Here is a 20,889-nt window from a genome sequence, read left to right as displayed (position 1 = left end):
GGAAGGTTGAATGCAGTAGAACAGGGACTGCGCTTTTATCCAAAATGTTGTAACAATGTTTTTAATACATCTGAATGTTTATGTAATACATATGAATGTTTCTTATGAAACTGTTTTTCTATATCTTTGAAATATTTTATAGTTTAAAAAATACTTAGGGGCTTCCCTGGTGGCGCACTGGTTAAGAATCCGCCTGCCAACGCAGAGGACACAGGTTCGAGCCCTGGTCTGGGAAGATCCCACATGCCGTGGAGCAACTAAGCCTGCGCGCCACAACTACTGAGCCTGTACTCTAGAGCCCGCAAACCACAACTACTGAGCCCGTGCGCCACCACTACTGAAGCCCAAGAGCCTAGAGCCTGTGCTCCGCAACAAGAGAAGCCACCGCAATGAGAAGCCCACTCACCACAGTGAAGAGTAGCCCCTGCTCGACACAACTAGAGAAAGCCCAAGCACAGCAATGAAGACCCAATGCAGCCAAAAATAAATAACAACAAAAAAACACTTAGAAATCAATTTTAATAGAAAAGAACTTTTATTGCAAATACAGTGACTCTTCATATTACAGTAGTTTACTCTGATAAACCAAATGGCCATAATTTATGTATATTTTGGATATAAAACTATACTTTTTTTTTTTTTTTACATATAATATACTTTCCAGTGTGATGACACTTCAATGAGGAAAAGATTGCATTCACAATAGAAACCATCCTCCCTGAGTCCACAGCCCTAAAATAACAAGCACTGTCCAAACATCCCTGCAGTGGAGCTGACCCCAACAAAGGGGCTTCCCCTCCTCTACCCCTCATCGCCAGTTGACAGTCACAGGAAGTGAAGCATTTCTGGAGTGTCTGTATCCACCCACTATGGAGAATGCCAGTGACTCAACCAGAGCAGCAACAGTGAAATGGCAGAACTGCAGAGCCCTGACTTTGCATTTTAGTCTCTGTAGCCAAGGTCAGAAGTCAAACATTAAAACTATTTTACCATTTACCTTGCTGAGAGCCCCCATAACCTGTTCCACTAGTAAGCAGCAAATTTAGGAATTTTACGTAGGGACCACTAAAAAAATATATAGTCTTTTCCAACATGTCTGTTTCCCCAGCATCTGGCACATAGTCGACCTTCATTAAATGCTTGTGGGGCGAACAGAGAGTCATAATCCTCATCTGTCCAGGGGTGTGTGGCCAATGAGCCATAGAAGTTACAGCATCACAGTGGTTTACTTTTAAAAGATGTTCTTTGAAAATGAACTCCAGGAAGAAAAGCAGTCTACACAGAGAGAGATGCTGAAGCGATCTTACTGAGTAGTTTGTTGAGAGCTCTAACTCTTTCTTCCAAGAATCGGGATTTTTTCTCAGCACCTCGTTGCTTCTCTTCAGTGACCTGAAGCGCTTTCGTTAGGTGAGCATTTTCCACATAGAGCTCCTTGAGCAGCAAATCGGATCGTGTATTCTTTTCAAACTGGACAGGGGAGAAAGCCACACTGCACTGTGAATCTAATGCAGAAATGCCACGCTACCAGCTTGCCCCTCCCAGTCTTCCACGTTGTTCAAACCACAGTTTGGGGATTCTTAACAAATTGGAAGCAAACATTGGATGTAATGACAATTTTTGTTATCCTGGCGGGAGAGAGGAAATTGAGAATCTCATGAACTATGTGGTAGAGAAAACTTAAGCCAATTTTGCACAAATTGATTTTTACCATAAAATGAAGACAAAAAGACCAAAATCTGTAGGCCTCAAAAAGGAAGGAAATTGTCAAGAGTACCCAAAATGTTTGGCTCATCTCAGTGTGCTCTGCAGGCCCATCCCGTCACCCAGGACACAATGAGGCACTGTGGTCACCACACACACAGCAGCTGTAGAGGCTTCAGTGATGGGGACACAGGCCACACTAGTCAGGATGCTAAGACACAGGGGTCCCAGATTTGCGCTTCGTGAGTCAGCACTACATACATTCACTCAAGTAGTTAACTGGGCAGCTCCGTTGGCCAGGTGCTGCCCTAGCAACAGCCCTGCTCTCACAGGGCATGTATTCCAATGGAAGGAGACAGACCAGAACCAAGCTCGCAGTTTTGGGTGGTGGGACTGGTGGTGGACCAGTGTTGGGTGGTGGGACCTGCTAACAGAAAACCCAGGAGGGGACGCACAGCTGAGACTGAGGTGAACAGAGAGGGCTTCTCTGTACGTTGACATTTGGACGGAGAGCTGAATAAAGCACCGGGTAAGTCAGCGAGGCTGTCCGGCATGAACATTCCACGCAGAGCTGGCACATGTGGGGATGACAGGAATGGCCAGGAGGCCTGTGAGGAAGTCAGAGCTGCCATGCTGGCTGGGCAGGGGGCCAAGGGGAGGGGAATAGGTCCTGCAGAACCTTGAAGACCACTGTAAAAACTGCCTTTTACTCTGAGGGATGTGGAAAGACTGGAGGTTTCTGAGCGGAGGAGGGCCAACACCTCCGTCACATTTGAAGGTGACTGTTGCCGCTGAAAGCACATCAAAGGAAACAAGGACACCAGCTGTTAGGACCCAAGAGATGGGGGCTCTGTATCCCACGCTGAAGGATGAGATGGGAAGGGGTCCATCAGGACTCCAAGGTTTTGGACTTGGGCGGGCAGGTGAGGGCACAGACAGCTCTGAAGGACTCCTGTAAAGAGGAGCAGAGAGCTGGTAGGACCAGGGCTCTGGAAGGTGGTGTTGAGACAAGGCTCCAGAGGAGGGAAGGGCTGGGGCAGCGGGGAGGGGACACGGGCACATGCATTTCTTTGGGCACTTCTGGTCTTCCAGTGAAACAAGCACAGAGCACAGCTGAGGGGAGAGGTGCTGGAGGTCAGAGACAGGAGGGAAAGGGCCCACTGGAGAGGGCAGTGGGGGCGAGGGTGTAGTTGGGACAGCTCCCCGGCCACCCTGGCACCTCCACGTGCAGGAGCCTCAGGATTCACCTGGGGTTTGGGTTGAGGTTTTGCCAGGAGTGACTGCGGGAGTCACCGAGTCTGACTGCTGGGAAGGAACGTGAGGACCAGGGACAGAGAGGGTGGGAGGATGGCAGTGCCGGCAGGGGAGGGGCTGCAGAGATGCGGGGGTGGTCAGGAGCCGGTGGCCTGCACAGAGTGACGCTGCCCGGGGACCTGCAGCTCCGGATGCCGCAGATGAACCATACTTGACTGCTATGTAAGAAAAGTATTTCTACAGATTCTCATGTTTCATTTCCTGTAGCTCCAAGTAGAACTTTTAGGGCAGCAATGGCCTCTCTCTCCCCTCTCCCCCTCTCAGCGATTCCACAGGACATGGGGTTCTCTTGGGTAATGTCTCCCTGATCAGCTACTTGAATGCCCAAACGAGGCGTCATCACTCACCTGCTCTTTCAGCTCACGCACTTTCTCTTGGAGGAGCGCTTCCACGTTCTTCAAAATCATTTCCACCTCCTCCACCCGCTCTTCTGCGGCTTTCAGCTGTTTTTCATGTGCTTCCTGCACAAAAGGAGGTTAGAGACGAACACTGTACATTTTAAAAAGAATCATCACGGGTTTATTTACTTTAGAATGGAAATTAGCTGAAGTGTGCAAATCTGAGTGTGTGGATAACCTTTCATCCCTAGAGGGATGGTTAGAAATGTCTCACAAGCCACAAAGCTGCATTTCTCATTGCAGTCTAAGCAGATCAGCAGACTGCTTTGTGCTAGGATTTGTTCTTTGAGTCCTAAATGACTCAAAGGTGAGTTTCCCCAAACACGTTAGTCTTTCTAAAGGATTTGACTAAATTTCTTTGTTTTGTCAATAATCTCTCACAGCTTAACTGTCTCTCCAGCATAACGTTTTTGCAGAATGCTGAAAGGCTAGTCTTCATTAGAATTTGTTTTACAAACGTCGAATTTCACCCACCTTTGCAGGCTTGCGCCAGTTCCTCCCTCGTGAAGGTGCCTCACCCTCTGGCCCCCCCCACCCCCCCCACCTCACGAACTCTGAGGACCAAGATGTGCCCCGCAGGCTTACACTTTAAGGTGCTCACTCACTGGTGCCTGAGAGGGTGCTTTGAGGTGGGAACCACTGCCACCAGAAGTTGACAGAAACGGAAGCACAGAGAGGTTAACTGGCCTGAGGTCACTCGGCTGGGGTGGTGCAGCCAGGCTCCAGATCCCTGCAGTGCGTGCTCTGAGCCACTGTCCTGCTGCCCTTTGAGGCTGAGACTCTGCTTCTATGTGCCTAGATGCCTAGGGCAGCACCTGGCACACAGCCGGGCTCCCCAAGTCTGTGCTGTCACTGTGCTGACCTCTTGTCCAACCGCCCCCCACTCCCTGGCTACCTTTAAACATGCCGAGCACAGCCCACCTCAGGACCTTTGCACCTGCCTGTACCCTCACAGGGCTACACAGGCAGGGACCCTGCCCATCACCTCCCTCGCGGCCCCGCGGCCCCTCTAGCACCATCTTTCAGGCCTGGAAGCGGGGACCGTGTGTGTGGCTGCGTGGCTGGCTGCAGACACATGCAGCCCGGCAGACAGACTGGGGGGCTTTGGGGTGCCTTCTGGGTCAGCTGCTCAACGCCCCCCAGTTCTCAGGGAAAGTTGGGTCCCATAGCTTCCATAAACCAGTCCTCACGTAGTGGGACATCTGCGGGGCCATCTTCCCCTGGGCACCTGGGCAGCTTTTGGCTAAGTCACCAGAGAGCCAACCTTACCCTCCCCGTCACCCTCAGCCGGCCCTCGGGCCCCTGTCCTCACTTACCCATTCCTCCACCTGGAGCTGCCGAGCCGCCTGCCGCTCCCCTTCCAGCAGCTGCTGCAGCTCAGCCACGCGGCCCCGAGGCACCAGCTGCTCCATCTGCTCCTGCAGCTGCTGGACCGCGTGGGCGTGCTGGGACTGGGCCAGCTTCAGCCTCGTGGTGGCCCCGTACAGCTGCCCGGGGAGAAGGCACCCAGTGTTGGGGTGACTGCCCAGAGCTGCCGGGTCACTACCAGGCACAGAAGACTGCATCCCTACCTTTAAGGTCACCCCACAAGGAAAGTGTCTGCAGCAAAACCCACGATTCCTAAAGAGCCCGTTTAGCTGAATTCTGACGCCCAGACTCCATGCAGCTGGCACTTCTGCACAGTGAGAGCCAGGAAGGCCTGCCTGTAATCCTCCACGTGACCTCCCGCCGGGTTACGTAACCTTCTGTCATGTTTACCTTCCGGGTACATTACTGGGGTGTAATTCCTTTAATACTGTGACCCACGCCAGCTGTGTACGGCAACCTTCCTCTAAGTGAAGAGTTCATGCTCCTGACACCTGGCTGCGGCCGGGGTCCCAGAGGTGGGTTACACAGTGATCAGCGAGGGGCTGAGAGCAGGTGTGGATGGACCTCAGCACCCGCTCCCTGGGCACAGAACCCACTGGGGCGTTGGTACCAAGCTGTCCAGAGCCTGGCCACTTCCCCTGACGGACCACCTGGGAGGCCGGATCTCAACACCACTTCTATCACTTGGACTCTGGCAGATTCGTCTGGAACACACAGAACTTCCCTGAGACCCCACAGACAGGAGAGGCAACAGCTCTGCCAGGGGTCCTGCCGAGGGCAGGCTGGAGAGGAGGGCGCTGGCCATGCCAGGCAAGGGCGAGGCTGTGAGCCCGCAGCCCCACTTCCCTCACCGTCCCGTGTCACTGCGTGTCTGACGGGTCCCCCCAGAGACACACCCATACACACGGGTCCAGCAGGGCAGCTACCGTGCTCTTTGGGATGAAGAGAGGGGAGGATAGTTCCCACACACCCTCCACCAGATGTAGCCTCCTCCCGACTTTCGAGATTCAGATGGTCACTCTGCAGTCACTCTGGCCCATGTCTGCGCCCCCACCCACCCGAAAGTGCTCTTCACACCCCCTGCCCAGGTTCCTCGCCACCCGCTCTCCACTTGGCTGGGTGGTACATCAGCACTGCCCGACTGAGTGCCCCGAGCCCCCTCCTTGTGAAGTGAGGTGCGGGTGCAGGCTGGGCTGCCTCCGGAGAGCCCTGCTCAACTGCCACGTGAGGAGGGGGACGTCCGCAGAAGAGCAGTGGGGCCACTGCAGCCGGGAAGCCAGGGCCTTCGCGTTCTGGATGCCCTCAGACAGCAGCCCCTCCTGCCCTGAATCCAAGCTGGACTGGCAGAATGTGGGGAAGTGATATTCAGAACTCCTGGGCACCGGCCTCAGAAGCCTAGCCACCTGTATGCTCTTCTGGGGGCGCCTGGTTGCTGTACCTCGAGAACCCCATGCCGTGGAGAGGCCGGTGCGGGTGCCCCAGTCCATGGCACCCCTGTAAGTGCCCTCTTGGACGCCTGGCTCCCCTGCTGGACCTGTGACCTTGGAACCACTCATGGCGCACCGGTGACCACTCCCTCCCTCCCCCATGGCTCTGTGTGCACCTCACCTCCACACACCCAGAGGGTCCCTAGGTGCCCTGGAAGCTCCTTACTTCCCTTCTCCACTTTCATACAGGTGTGTTTCATGGGGGTCCTCGTCTAAAGCACAGAAGGGGACGCCAGCTCATGTCACAGCAGCCTGCCTAAGTGCAGTATCTCCTGCCGTGACGGCAGCTGAATGTTGGGCAGCCCAGCGGGCACGGAGACCTCCGGCAGCCCAGCCCTCCTGCCAGCAGATGGGTCTAACTCCTCAGCCTCAAAGGCTCAATCTAGCCCAGGCAACTTCTCAAGGTTCCTTTGGCACTAAAAGTAGAGAAGGGAGCCCCCAGTACGTGGCGGCACCTCGGGGAAAGTGCCTGCTTACGGCGGGGGGCTGAGCCCACAGGAGCCTGACAGCACCTCATAAGGCCCCGGTGGGGGGTCCCGCACCCAGACCGACCCCTCTGCAGCCCCGGGCCATCTGAGAAGTGACTGTTCACACCAGGTGACCACAGCCAAGTCCAGGAGTCAGGCCAGGGGCCAGTTGGGGAACCTGGTCCAAAGGCTGGGCAGAGGCATGCGGCTTAGAGACCCTCTCCCACGGCCCTTTTCCCGCTGCTGTACCCTGGCCCTCCAAGCACACCCCAGGTCTGAGTCCACACTGGGCCCGTGGCCCTCAGGGCACCTCACCCTGTCACCTCCCTTCTCCTGTTCAAACTCCTCAGAAGAACCAGCCCTGTGTCCCTGAACCTCACGCTGTCAGGCACCCGCCGTCCCTCCTGGGCCCACTCTGCTCACATATGTTTGTACCAGACCACGAACTCCCTGCCTCCCCTGAGCCTGATGCGCGCTGGACAAATGCTGCGGCAGGAGAGCAGGTGGAACAGCCACAGGTATGTGACACCTGGGCTCCACTGGGGGCGCGGAGCGGGGTCACCTCGGGGGCTGCTCTGCCCTGTTGGCCTGGACCTCAGAGGCCACCTGCCGCGTTCCCTGGCCCCTCCATCTGTAGAGGGCACACCGGGAGGCACTGCTATGGCCTCCTCCCCTCGTGAGGAACAGGCGCAGCTCTTCACGTGGCTCACTTGAGTTCAACCCGACCCTGGACTGAGCCTGACTCAGTTGGGCCTGGCGGATGCCCAACTAGCCGGGTGACCTGAGGCAGACCAACGATGCCCCTGGCTGGACTAGTCCCGGCCAGGCTGTCAGAGGCAAGGCTGACCCCTCCCGGGCTGGGACCACCGCACACACCCACCTGGTCCCGACTCTCTTCAAGGGCCTCTCTCAGCTGTGACTGTGCCAGTCTCAGGCTCTGACGTTCCTGAGTCACGTGTTCAAGTTCAAGTTCAAGTTTTTGGATTTGGTTATCCTGTTTTTTAAAAATCAATTTCACAAGTATAAGAAGTATCTTAGCAATGTGATACACGTTTAATGCAGAAACTTCAGAAAAGCAAAAATTACAAAATTCAACTCATCCATGATCCCAGCAGCCCGAGGACCCCACCCGACATTCTGCTGTATCTCTTGGCCCTCCCTCCACACGCACGGACTTCTGTCACTAAGACGTTGTATGCTGTGCTTTCCCCCTCTTATTATATCTTGAGTGTTAAATACTTTTCAGAAACATGGTTTTTAATGGCTGCACCATCATTTACTGACTAATTCAATACTGTCGATGATTTAAAGCTGATTCCAATTCTGTTTTGCTATTATAAATACCACAGCAATGAAAATACTTCCAGCTAAGTCCGTACACAATTTTCAGTAAAGTTCCCACTAGCAGAACCATGAAGCCAGAGCGCACGGACGTTCTTGATGCTCTTGACGTATATTTTGCCATACTGTCCTCCGGAGAGGTTGTACCAACTTACTCTCCTATCATCAAGGTTTAATTCCTCTCTACTACTTTTTCTAGATACCAGGCTTTGTAAAAGCTGCTGAAGTCCACATATTTTCAGGGCTTGCTGGTTAAGTCCCTCCCTTTACCTCCAGGCACATCAGGGCTGTTCCTCATCTGTTTTAGGCCAGCCTGTCTGCCCCTCCCTGCCGCGCCGGCCACTCACCTGCAGCTCCTCCCGGCATGCCGCCTCCTCCAGTCTCTGTGTCAGCAGCTGAACAGTGATGTGATTCTTCTTGCTCTGGGCCTGGTGGGTGGAGGCCTCCTCTCCCAGCTGCAGGACCCTGTGGTTGAGCTGGGACAATTCATCCTTGCATTTCTGACTCTAGAACAAAAAGGAATAAAACACAGATGAAAAAGTTTTTTTTGTTTTTTGTTTTTTTGCTGTACGCGGGCCTCTCACTGTTGTGGCCTCTCCCGTTGTGGAGCACAGGCTCCGGATGCGCAGGCTCAGCGGCCATGGCTCACGGGCCCAGCCACTCCGCGGCCTGTGGGATCCTCCCAAACCGGGGCACGAACCCGTGTCCCCTGCATCAGCAGGCGGACTCTCAACAAAAAGTTATTTTTTTAAACCAACAGCATTCCAGGGTTCTCAACCAGGGACACTCTTGCTCCCCGAGGGACGCTTGGCAATGTCTGGAGACCATTTTGGTCATCACAGCTAGTGGGGTGGGGTTACTACTAGAAACTAGTGGGTGAGGAGCTCAGCGTCCCCAGAGTGATGGGCTCTCTGGCCACGGGGCAGAGGATGAACTCTGGTCCATCCAAGAAGCAGCAGGCTGGGCACCAGGGGGGCTCACAGCGCATCAACATCCAACCACTGCTCTGGAGAACTGGCATGGTTTTCTTGTTTCTCCCACGGTTATTTCTAACATTATCTTAAGCAATTTGAAGGGAAAAAAAACCCTCGTTATACTTGAGGCACGTGATTCTCTTCAAATCACTGTCATTAAACACAAAATCCGAGGCTCTCGGTGGGGGGAGCACACTGATAAAATCTCCCACTTTGCGGGCAGCGGATGCTGGACCCTGGACGGTGTTGCCTGGGATGAAACAGCAGCCAGCAGGTGACACACGGAAGTGCGTTATTTCCAACCGGCTGTCACACACCTTCACACAAACCACGTTTCGCTCATCTGCTTTTCCCCAGCAGCCGCTCTGGAGGCCGAGGGTCTGCAGCCCTCCGTGCCTCAGAGCGGCGTCCACACACAGCTGTTGGGCGCGTCACTGTCGCCCCAGGGCCGGATGTTCCCACCACATCAGCCAGGCGCAGGAAGAAGCCGGCTGGGGCGAGAGCTATGGGTCTCTCCAGGGGACAGCAGAGGTCTGAGAAGCCAGAGGTGACAAAAACACTCCCAGAGGACTTCGCTGGTGGTGCAGTGGTTAAGAATCTGCCTGCCAGGCTGCACTGAATCCATCTGGTTGTGCCTTCCACACACACACACACACACACACACACACACGTATAATGATTGATTACTTAGAACGAGTTCCTCTAGGATGACATTTTCTTCTCTAAATTAATTTTTTCTTTAAATTTAACCTTCAGTTTTGAGTCACTCAGTTGGCTGTTTCATCATATGATTCTTTGGTTGTCTCCCAGTGATGCCAGATGGGATCAGTACAGCCCCAGTTGCTAATGGGCTGCTAGTTGCTAATACCTATAAAATACCACCCACCCCCACAAAGGAGAATCATTTAAGAGTTCTTCGGACTTCATCTTCAAAAGTAGCCAAAGAATTCATGTGACAGGTTATCCCAGAAAATCTTTTGCAGTTAGTGAAATTAGGGTATAACTAAGAACATTCGGAATACTACACACACAGTTTAGGTGATCTTGGTATAGTGGTGGGACAGCAGTAAAGTATTTAACATGTACATGCTCTGCTGGGGGAGACTAAAGGGAAAGAGGTGTTCAGCCTAGAAAAACATTTCGCAGTGGATTTCCTATGAAGTCAATGTGTCTTGGGTTTAACTTTGAAACAAATTAAAACATTTAAAAACTGACTTACTAGCATTTGTGGATTTCAGATTGAGACCCATGTAAAAGCAGTGCTTTATTCTGTGAAAAAAAAAAAGAATCCACCAGCTGATGCAGGGGACGTGGGTTCGATCCCCAGTCCGGGAAGATCCCACATGCCAAGGAGCAACCAAGCCCGTGCACAACAACTAATGAGCCTGCGCTCTAGAGCCCGTGAGCCACAACTACTGAAGCCCGCGCGCTCTAGAGTCCACGTGCCGCAACTACTGAAGCCCGTGTACTCAAGGGCCCGCGTGCCGCAACTACGGAGCCCGCGGGCTGCAGCTACTGAAGCCCGTGCGCCTACAGCCCGTGTTCTGCAACAAGAGAAGCCACCGCAATGAGAAGCCCACACATGCAACGAAGAGGAGCCCCCGCTCGCCACAACTAGAGAAGGCCCACGCATAGCAACGAAGACCCAATAATAACAATAATAATAAAAATTAAAAATAAATAAAAACACTCCCAGAAAGAGTAAGAGCTCAGCAAGGTGTCAGGACACAAGGTTGGCAGGTGAAAATCCACTGTACTTCTATGTCCTGACAGTGAACACGCAGAATCCCATGTGAAAAACAAAACACCATTTCTGGCTTCTGGTCTGGCCTGCAAAGAGCTTGGAAGTCATCACTCCCATCCTCCCAACAAGAAAAAGCTGAGTAACTGAAAACTCAACCACTCTTCTGAGACCCATCAGAGAACTGAGGTCACAGGGCAACTCAATGCCCTGAAAACTGGAGAGACGGGCAAAGAGAGTCACAGCTCACCAGGAGCTGACGGCTGGAGCCCGAAACAAAGTGGCTACTGTGGACGGAACTGTGTCCACAAACTCTCGGCTGTGTCTGGAGACGGGGCTTGCAGCAGGTAATTAAGGTTAAATGTGCTCAAGAGGCGGGGTCCTAATCTGACAGGACAGTGACTTTATGAGAAGACACAGTGAGAGGGCATCGTCTGCAAACCCGGAAGAACCTTGCCAGAACCAAGTCAGCCTTGCCTTGATCTTGGACTTCCGGCCTCGAGAACCGTGAGGCAATAAACTTCCGTGGTTTAAGCCACCTGTCTGTGGCATTCTGTATGGAGCCTGAGCGGACTAAGACAGTGACCATTCTGAAGCACACAGAGCGCTCTGTTCTCCTGCCCTCAAGGGAAATGTCCTTTTTACCAGATCAGAACCAGCGTGGGGAAGGGGATACCCAACTGCAGCCCCCTCTAAACTTTCTGACTCAGTACACACCTATCAGAGTGGCTAAAATAAAAGAGTGACAACACAAGCGTGGGCAAGGATGTAGGGAAACGATCAAGCACACATTGCTGGCGGGAACGGAAACTGTTACAGCCACTCTGGATAAGAGTTGGGCAATTTCTTAAAAAACTAAACATGTAACTACCACACAACTCAGCCACTGCTCTCCCGGGCATTTATCCCATGAAATGAAAACCTATAACCACACAAAGACCTGCCTGAGAATGTTCACGGCACCTCTGTGACAGCCCCAAACTGGAATCAGCCCAGCCGTCCTTTAAAAGGTGAGCGTTAAAACAAGCTGTGGGCGACTTCCCTGGTGGTCCAGCGGTTAAGACTCCGTGCTCCCAAGGGCCCGGGTTCGATCCCTGGTCAGGGAACTAGATCCCGCAGGCCACAACGAAGATCCCACGTGCCGCAGCTAAGACCATGCGCAGCCAAATAAAAAAATAAATATTAAGAAACAGAACAAAACAAGCTGTGGGACATCAATGCCTTGGAAAAGTGTCCAGCGACAGGAAGAAGCTAACCGGGGACACACAGCCGGGAATTATGATATGTGAGAAAAGGCAACCCCAAAGTTCGTATTCTGTATTCCTTTTGTACCACATTTTGAAATGACACAATTTTGGAAATGAAGGGCAGTTAGTGGTTTTCAGGGGTTAGGGGCTGGGGTAGGTGGGCAGGAAGGCGGTGGGTGTGGTCATGAAAGTACAACGTGAAGGATCTTTGTGGAGCTGGAGCTGTTCAGTATCTTGACTGTGGTCATGGAGACACGAACCTACACAGGGGATAAAATTGCATAGAACGTGACACACACACGAGTACACAAGTAAAACTGGGGAAACCCGAGTAAGGCGCATGGATTGTATCAATGTCGACATCTTGGTCGTTGATATTCATTATGGACTGACCCCTGCCAATTCACATGTTGAAGCCCAAACCCCCAATACCTCAGAGTGACTGTATTTGGAGATGGGGTCTTGAAAGAGGTGATTAAGGTAAAATGAGGTCATATGAGTCCAATATGATGGTGTCCTAATACGAGATGAGGACACAGACACATCCGAGGGATGACCACGTGAGGACACAGGGAGAGGACAGCTGTATACAAGCCGAGGAGAGAGGCTGCAGAAGAAACCAGTCCTGCCCTGATCCTGGACTTCTAACCTCGAGAACCATGAGGAAATAAACTTCTGTCGTATAAGCCACTCACTCTGTGGTACTTTGTTATGGCAGCCCTAGCAAACTAACACAGATAATATTATCCTATAGTTCCATAAAATGTTACAACTGGAAGAAATTGGACAAAGTCTATTTCTCTGTAATATACTTCTCATAACCACTTGGGAGTCTGCAATCATCAATACTAATTTCAATTTTAAAAAGAATTAAAAAACAAAACCAAGAATGACACATCCCAGCTTCTGTGCTTCAGTCCAAAAGCCAGTAAGTGAGACCAAATACAGAAGGCATTTACTTATGGGGCAAAGGGAGACCAGTGTGGAGGTCAGTGCTGAGTGAGACAGGGCATTTACCTGCAGGGTAAAGGGATTAATCAAAGAGTTAAGTAAATCTATTGAAGATGAGGAAACCAGGTTTTTCATTGCTAGAGGCAAGAGTTACAAATATGGAAAGGGAGAAAACTAGAATTATCCCTGTGATGTTGGAATTGCAGATAAGAGTTTGAATTCATGGTTTTCAGTAGGGAGATATATAAATAAGTATACCTGAAACCATGTGCATGTGAGCCTAATAAATATATGTATACACTCCCTAGCTCTATGCACTGACTGCACCTGGACATAGCGATGCCCCAGGAGCCGTGAGCACTCCTAGTGCCCAGATCTTGGTCTCTAAATACCATTCGGAACTAAAAGTCACCAAGGGCTCCTTGGAGAAATAACTGCTTCCAGGACTGGGGCAGGAAGTACTAGATGAACCTGGAATATCGTGAGGCACCAGAAAGTGAGGAAGTGTGTAAAGAATGACCAGGACCTGTCAGGAGGACCCAGAAGTCCCCCTGAGGGGGCTCTTATTGGCCAAATCTGGGATAATCTGAGCATAAAAATAAATACTGATGGTAACATATTAATAACCCATTGAATAAAACAGGAATCTATGATAGTAACATAATGATGAATAAATAAATGGAGGGCTTCCCTGGTGGTGCAGTGGTTAAGAATCCGCCTGCCAATGCAGGGGACACAGGTTCGAGCCCCGGTCCGGGAAGATCCCACATGCCGTGGAGCAACTAAGCCCGTGCGCCACAACTACTGAGCCTGCACTCTAGAGCCCGTGAGCCACAACTACTGAGCCCATGTGCCACAACTACTGAGCCTGTGCTCTAGAGCCCATGCTCCTCAACAAGAGAAGCCACCGCAATGAGAAGCCCGCGCACCACAACGAAGAGTAGCCCCCGCTCACCGCAGCTGGGGAGAGCCCATGCGCAGCAACGAAGACCCAATGCAGCCAAGAATAAATAAATTAAATAAATAAATTAAAATAAATAAATAAATGGAGAGAAGAAAAAGCTCTTCCTTACACTAGAACACCAATTAACAAATATAAAAGGAAGCTGGGATTAGTCACCAACTGGCCACCATCACAGTAATAACTGACTCCACCAAGAAACAGAGGATGCTAAAACAAGGGGGTGAGAGTTTGATGAAGAACAAGATATTCACATCATGTCAAAGCATTTCCCCATAAAATATTCAGTAATTACCAAGGGGAAAGTAACTTTGTGGAGAAGCCTGACCAACACCACCTGACCAAGAATCTAAGTTGATGTCACTAATGCTTGTGTCCCTGGACTGGATGGGATGAGAAGGACACAGCATCACTTTGGGGATATTCACACATAATCTGAATCCAGTCACAGGGAAGCACCAGATACACCGAAACAGCCACTTGTAGTCTTCAGAAGCGCCAGGGCCTAACAACAAGGACAGGTGGACTGAAGCCACACGAGGGCCTGGGCTGGCTGATCGGGCAGTTTCACGGTCACACTGATTTCCTAATTGGGGTGGGAGAGGGCTGATGGGTCAGCAACTCACTCTCAAATCTTTCATAACAAAGTTCTGTGCTTCCTTGTTGTAAGCTTGAAATTATTTCAAAATAATGGAAAAGGGAGGGTGGCATCAGCTTCATGCCAGGTGTCAATACTTCACCTGTGTGCAGAGCTCTTCCATCTCAGAGCAGGCCTTTTCCTTCTCTCTCTTTAAAAACTCAACTTCCTCCCTGTTGAAGAAGCAAAGTTAACAGTATCACTGACCACTCATCGCTCACGTCAACTCGGCGGCTTGGATTCGTACACCTGCTCCTGGGACCCTACAGCCACTGCTCTGTCACTGTCCTACGCTATTGCTGCTGCTGGTCCAATCGGATCCCAGCTTCGGAACCAGAGGAACCCTGACAGCACTGTAAGAACAAACCCTCCAGGACGTTCCTCAGTCACACACGTTAATCTCTCCCTAGCACATGCGACTGCTCTTCACACCCAGCAGCATAAACACCAACACAGGCTTACATGCACTGACGTCTGAGGTCAAAGGGGGTCCCAGCACCAAACTTAGGGAAAAATGGTTCCTGGAGGGAAAAATCTTGCAGATTTCAGAACTGCTGTAACCTAACAGAGATCGCTTATTGACCATCCACTTTGGATCCCAGGCTTTCATCATCAGGCACTTTAATCAAACCAACACCGCATTCTCGGCAGTTTAGAGCCGAGCTCATCTTGAATGTCATTAAAAAAAAAGCCAAACAAACCGTCCTTGGATGAGGCTCTGATGGTGAAAGCAGAAATCCACTGACAGGCAACCCCGAGCCTCCGCCGCAACACACACACACACACACACACACACACCCCTCCTGCCTCAGTGCTCAGGCCCCCGACCCCTGACTCTCACACACACACACACACACACACACACACACACGCACACACCCCTCCTGCCTCAGTGCTCAGGCCCCCGACCCCTGACTCTCACACACACACACACACACACCCCTCCTGCCTCAGTGCTCAGGCCCCCGACCCCTGACTCACACACACACACACACACACACACACACACACACACACACCCCTCCTGCCTCAGTGCTCAGGCCCCCGACCCCTGACTCTCACACACACACACACACACACACACACGCACACACCCCTCCTGCCTCAGTGCTCAGGCCCCCGACCCCTGACTCTCACACACACACACACACACACACACACACACACCCCTCCTGCCTCAGTGCTCAGGCCCCCGACCCGACTCTGACACACACACACACACACACACCTCCTGCCTCAGTGCTCAGGCCCCCAACCTGACTCTGACACACACACACACAGACACACACACAGACACACACACACACACACACACACACACACCTCCTGCCTCAGTGCTCAGGCCCCCGACCCCTGACTCTGACACACACACACACACACACCTCCTGCCTCAGTGCTCAGGCCCCCAACCTGACTCTGACACACACACACACAGACACACACACAGACACACACACAGACACACACACACCTCCTGCCTCAGTGCTCAGGCCCCCGACCCCTGACTCACACACACACACAGACACACACACACACACACACACACACACCTCCTGCCTCAGTGCTCAGGCCCCTGACCCCTGACTCTGACACACACACACACACACACACACACACACACCTCCTGCCTCAGTGCTCAGGCCCCCGACCCCTGACTCTCACACACACACACACACACACACACACACACACACACACGCACACACCTCCTGCCTCAGTGCTCAGGCCCCCGACCCCTGACTTTGACACACACACACTCACACACACACACACACACAGCTCCCGCCTCAGTGTTCAGACCCCCGACCCCTGACTCTGACTCACTGAAATCGACAGACCAGGAATGAACCTCGGAGAAAAGCACAGCTGAAACCATTATCGGAACAAGAACAAACAGATTCTACTCGCCCAGAAAGGCTGCAAGAGTATCTCTCGCCCCTACGAGAACGCTCGATGCCTCCCCCGAGCCTGAGCACGATGAGCACTTCTGCAGGGTGAGCAGTGCCTGCAGAGCAGCGTCAGAGGCACACGGGCCTGCGCTGGAGCTGGTGGTGCTGACCCGGTACCTCCTACTTCTGCGAGCGAGGAGCTCAGGAAGGAAGGTGGCTGCTGACATCTGCAACGAGGCCCGAGCCCCGCTGTGCCTGGCAAGGCTGGTCAGAGGGCAGCACGGCTCTCCTGGAACGCGGGTTATCTGTGAACACGTCCCACTTTCTACAGCAATGCCTTCTACGCTTACTCTACGAAGAGCGAGCCCTGTCAGGGACCGGGGTCGGGGTGGGACCGTGGAGACGGCCCTTACCTCTGGGCAGCCTCTGTCCTTCCTGCAGCTTCAAGCCCTGTCAGGGACCGGGGTCAGGGTGGGACCGTGGAGACGGCCCTTACCTCTGTGCAGCCTCTGTCCTTCCTGCAGCTTCAAGCTCTTGCTGGATCCTCGTCAGCTCATTTTTCAAAAACGTGTTTTCTTCAGAGAGCCTATCCAACTTGATCCTGCATGAGAAATTCAAGAAAGGATCAAGAGTGGGAACTCCAGAAGCTGGTCACCCCCACGCACTCCAGCCTTGCAGTGACCCTGCAGCCACACTTCCCCTTCCCTAGATGAGGGCGCAGGACACCACTTCCTTCGCTCTCCTGTATCCCGTGTTAACCTGCTCTGGTTTGCATCTCCCTAGAGATAAGCTATAGAAGACAAAGCTTTCTTAGCTTCTAAAACGGCCACACAATCAGCAACTCCCTGGTGTATTCAGCACCTTGGATCTTTGTGTTCACAGCTGGCCTGTTCCTGCATCTTATAACCTCCACTGAAATGTGAGTGCGCCCATGGCTAGCACCAGTGCAAGATGCTGGGTGAGTCCTCGCGAGGTCACTGCAAGGAGAGTGGCCACCCCCTCCCCCCTCCACCCAGGGGACTCCAGCACAAAGCTGAGGAACACAAGGACTGGGGAGGCCGGATCCCAAGGGAAGACTGCCGCCATCCTACACCCTGAGGTCAGTACCAGGAGGAGCCTGGGACGATACCCGGCTCAGTGGACAGAGGGTAACCTGATGCAACATGGAGCCTTCAGGGGGAAAAGCAAGTACCGACAGTGGCTGCCGGGACCAAGTCTGCCCGGAGCCCCCCTGGCTTCTGATGCTCTTAGAGTCTCCCTGGGAAGGTAACCCCATCGATGTGTGACACACGAGCAACTGACAAGTAAAGATCACAGGGAGGCAGCCTGAAACCCACGCCTGCTGCCCAGAGAGTCTATCCTTAACGCATGTTGGTCTTGCGGACATTTATTCCCCTAAACAGGTCTCTACCTGGCATTAGCTTCTTTTCAATCTAAAAGTACTCAAAGCCACATGACCTCATATGTTTATGTATTATTCTTATAATGTCAAGCGTAAGTATCTCCTTCATAAGCGTAAGTACCACTTCACTTTTCCTCATGAGGAACTAGAGAGAAAAATAAAGACATAGAAGTCAACGGAATTTTCAAAGCAGCAAAGGATTTCAAGCAGGGGAGTGACACAAATGAGGTCTGTGTTTTGAACTGTCATTCCGGCTCCACGATGGAAAACAAATTGATTCAAGGCAGGTGTGTGTGTGTATGTGGTTGGCAGGAGATTCTGCCTCCAGCTTCGGGGACCTCAAATAAGATGGCGTTGCTCCACCCCAGCTGCCCACACTCACCACATAACCAGAGCAGAGCTGGTCATCTAGTGTGTGATGTCCTCACAGAAGGTAATGGAAACCTCCAGGGGTCCCCAAACAAAAAAACCCGGAAGCTGAAACCAAAGCCATGAGCATTAAGCAACACAAAAATGGGGTTACCCTGAGGCCAGCACCTACACCAGTGTGGGGAAACCACACCGTGGATACAAGCACTGGGCCAGTTCCCTGGAAGAGGTTAAAGTGGTCTCAGATTAAGAGGCTTCCAACTCTTGGCAAAAGCAAAGCACATGCTTTCTGCAGGGAGCACCCTCTACTACAGCTCCCAGGATTCCCAGAGATAAACGTCACGTAAGCATGAGCTCACAATCAAAGATCACCACAATATATGTGGAAAAGGACCCCCTATGAGAGTCAGAAGAAGCCAGAACAACAGAATTAGATCCTGTAGGAACCTCCGATACTGGAATTATCAGACACAAACTACGGATAAATATTATGAAATGTTTACTTAACTAAAAGATGGAAATTTTAAAAGGGACAAGCAACAAGAAGCTGTCAAAAATGATCAGACAGGACTAACTAAACAGAATTTTGGAAAATAAAAAGTCAGTGTCAAAAGAAAAGCTCACTGGCAGGATGTGCCACAGACAGAAAAGAAGTCGGAGGTAATGAAAGAGAGGCTAAGAAATGGAGGAGGAAGGATGCCCAGCATCACTGAGCACTAGAGAAATCAAATCCAAACGACAGTGAGGTACCACCTCACACCGGTCAGAATGGCCATCATCAAAAAACTACAAACAGTAAATGCTGGAGAGGGCGTGGAGAAAAGGGAACCCTCTTGCACTGTTGGTGGAAAATGTAAACTGATACAGCCACTACGGAGAACAGTATGGAGGTTCCTTAAAAAACTAAAAATAGAATTACAATAAGACCCAGCAATCCCACTACTGGGCATATACCCTGAGAAAACCATAATTCAAAGAGTCACGTACCACAGTGTTCATTGCGGCTCTATTTACCATAGCCAGGTCATGGAAGCAACTTAAATGCCCATCGACAGACGAATGGATAAAGATGTGGTACATATATACAATGGAATATTACTCAGCCATAAAAAGGAATGAAATTGGGTCATTTGTAGAGACGTAGATGGACCTAGAGTCTGTCATACAGAGTGAAGTAAGTCAGAGAGAGAAAAACAAATACTGTATGCTAACACATATATATGGAATCTAAAAAAAAAAATGGTTATGAAGAACCTAGGGGCAGGATGGGAGAAAAGACATAGACCTTCTAGAGAATGGACTTGAGGACACGGGGAGGGGGAAGTGTAAGCTGGGACAAAGTGACAGAGTGGCATGGACATATATACACCACCAAATGTAAAATTGATAGCTAGTGGGAAGCAGCCGCATAGCACAGGGAGATCAGCTCGGTGCTTTGTGACCACCTAGAGGGGTGGGATAGGGAGGGTGGGAGGGAGGGAGATGCAAGAGGGAAGAGATGTGGGGATATATGTATATGTATAACTGATTCACTTTGTTATAAAGCAGAAACTAACACACCATTGTAAAGCAATTATACTCCAATAAAGATGTTAAATAAACAAATAGATAGATAGATAGATAGTTAGAAAGAAATGGAGGAAAAGTGAAAAGACCTAACATCATACATCCAGTTGTAGAGGACAGTGAGGGGAGAAGCAATATTTTGCGAATAATGGCTGAGAGTTTTTCATAGGACACAAATCTATACATTCAGTAGACAATGTTTTCTAAGTAGGATAAGTAAAAAGAAAACCACACCTATGTCCTACGACCCAACAATTCCATTCTTATGTACACCAGCAACCAGAACAAAAAATGGGGCTCCCCAAAGCCCCCAAGGGTTGCCACTATCCTGACTTGGAAAAGTGACCCCTGGGGGACTTGTGCTGGGGACACAGATATGTCCAATTCATCAACAATTCTTCCAACTGCACACACGTGTGTATTTTTCTTGTGCGTATAACACTTTAATAAAAAGTTAAAGTGAAAGAATACACACCTAAACATACCAAAGAAAACCCACAGAAGATGGAGAAGTTAATAGAAGCCAGAGGATACAACTCAGATCACCATTCTCAGGTTCTAGGGTTCAGTCCCACGGACCCAGACTAATGGCCTTTCCTGTTATTTGGGGGCTTTTAGGCCTTTTATCCACCTCCCCAAGGACCATGAGATGACAGACGATGGAGACCGTGTTGCCCTTGCTACCAGGCGAGTCAGAGGCAGGAGGTAAACTGAGTCAAAATTCTACAAAGCAAAGGGCTTCAGGGCCTAAGCCCTAGTTAATACGTATTTTTGAAGTCAGAATGTTTGGGAATTCCCTGGTGGTCCAGTGATTAAGACTCCATGCTTCCACTGGAGGGGCACGGGTTTGATCCCTGGTCGGGGAACTAAGATCCTGCATGCCGCATGCGCAAAAAACCGAAAAGTCAGACTCTTTGTAAAATAGCCTGTTCTTTCAGGGCTCACGTGTCTGCACCAACAAGAACCCCTCAGGTAACAGCCATTGGGATGCTGAGCCGTTTGCCCAAATCCAATTTCAAATTCGGGTTCTGAGCAAGACACCCTGGACGCGAAATCCCGAAAGGATGTGGTGCCGG

At 51.2% G+C, this 20,889-nt stretch overlaps 1 protein-coding gene across 5 annotated transcripts in view; it reads right to left on the bottom strand.

Annotated features, from left to right (window-relative positions):
* Positions 1-508: 508 nt before the first annotated feature.
* Positions 509-20,889, bottom strand: part of NINL (ninein like) — a 107,518-nt gene continuing 87,137 nt past the window's right edge. For all 5 annotated transcript variants that reach the window (XM_079946565.1, XM_079946567.1, XM_079946569.1 and 2 more), the window contains 7 exons: positions 16,973-17,077; positions 14,691-14,760; positions 8,424-8,582; positions 7,616-7,729; positions 4,730-4,900; positions 3,363-3,476; positions 509-1,467 (listed from right to left, as the gene is read on the bottom strand). In XM_079946565.1, coding sequence (XP_079802691.1) covers positions 1,276-1,467; positions 3,363-3,476; positions 4,730-4,900; positions 7,616-7,729; positions 8,424-8,582; positions 14,691-14,760; positions 16,973-17,077 — 925 coding nt within the window. In that variant the 3' untranslated portion in view covers positions 509-1,275. The remainder of the gene's footprint in view (positions 1,468-3,362; positions 3,477-4,729; positions 4,901-7,615; positions 7,730-8,423; positions 8,583-14,690; positions 14,761-16,972; positions 17,078-20,889) is intronic.

This window comes from Stenella coeruleoalba (assembly GCF_951394435.1).
Source record: "Stenella coeruleoalba genome assembly, chromosome: 15".
In the NCBI taxonomy this organism is placed as follows: Eukaryota; Metazoa; Chordata; class Mammalia; order Artiodactyla; family Delphinidae; genus Stenella; species Stenella coeruleoalba.
The sequence above is the reverse complement of the archived record's forward strand: the minus strand, read 5'-3'. Positions and strand labels throughout refer to the sequence as shown.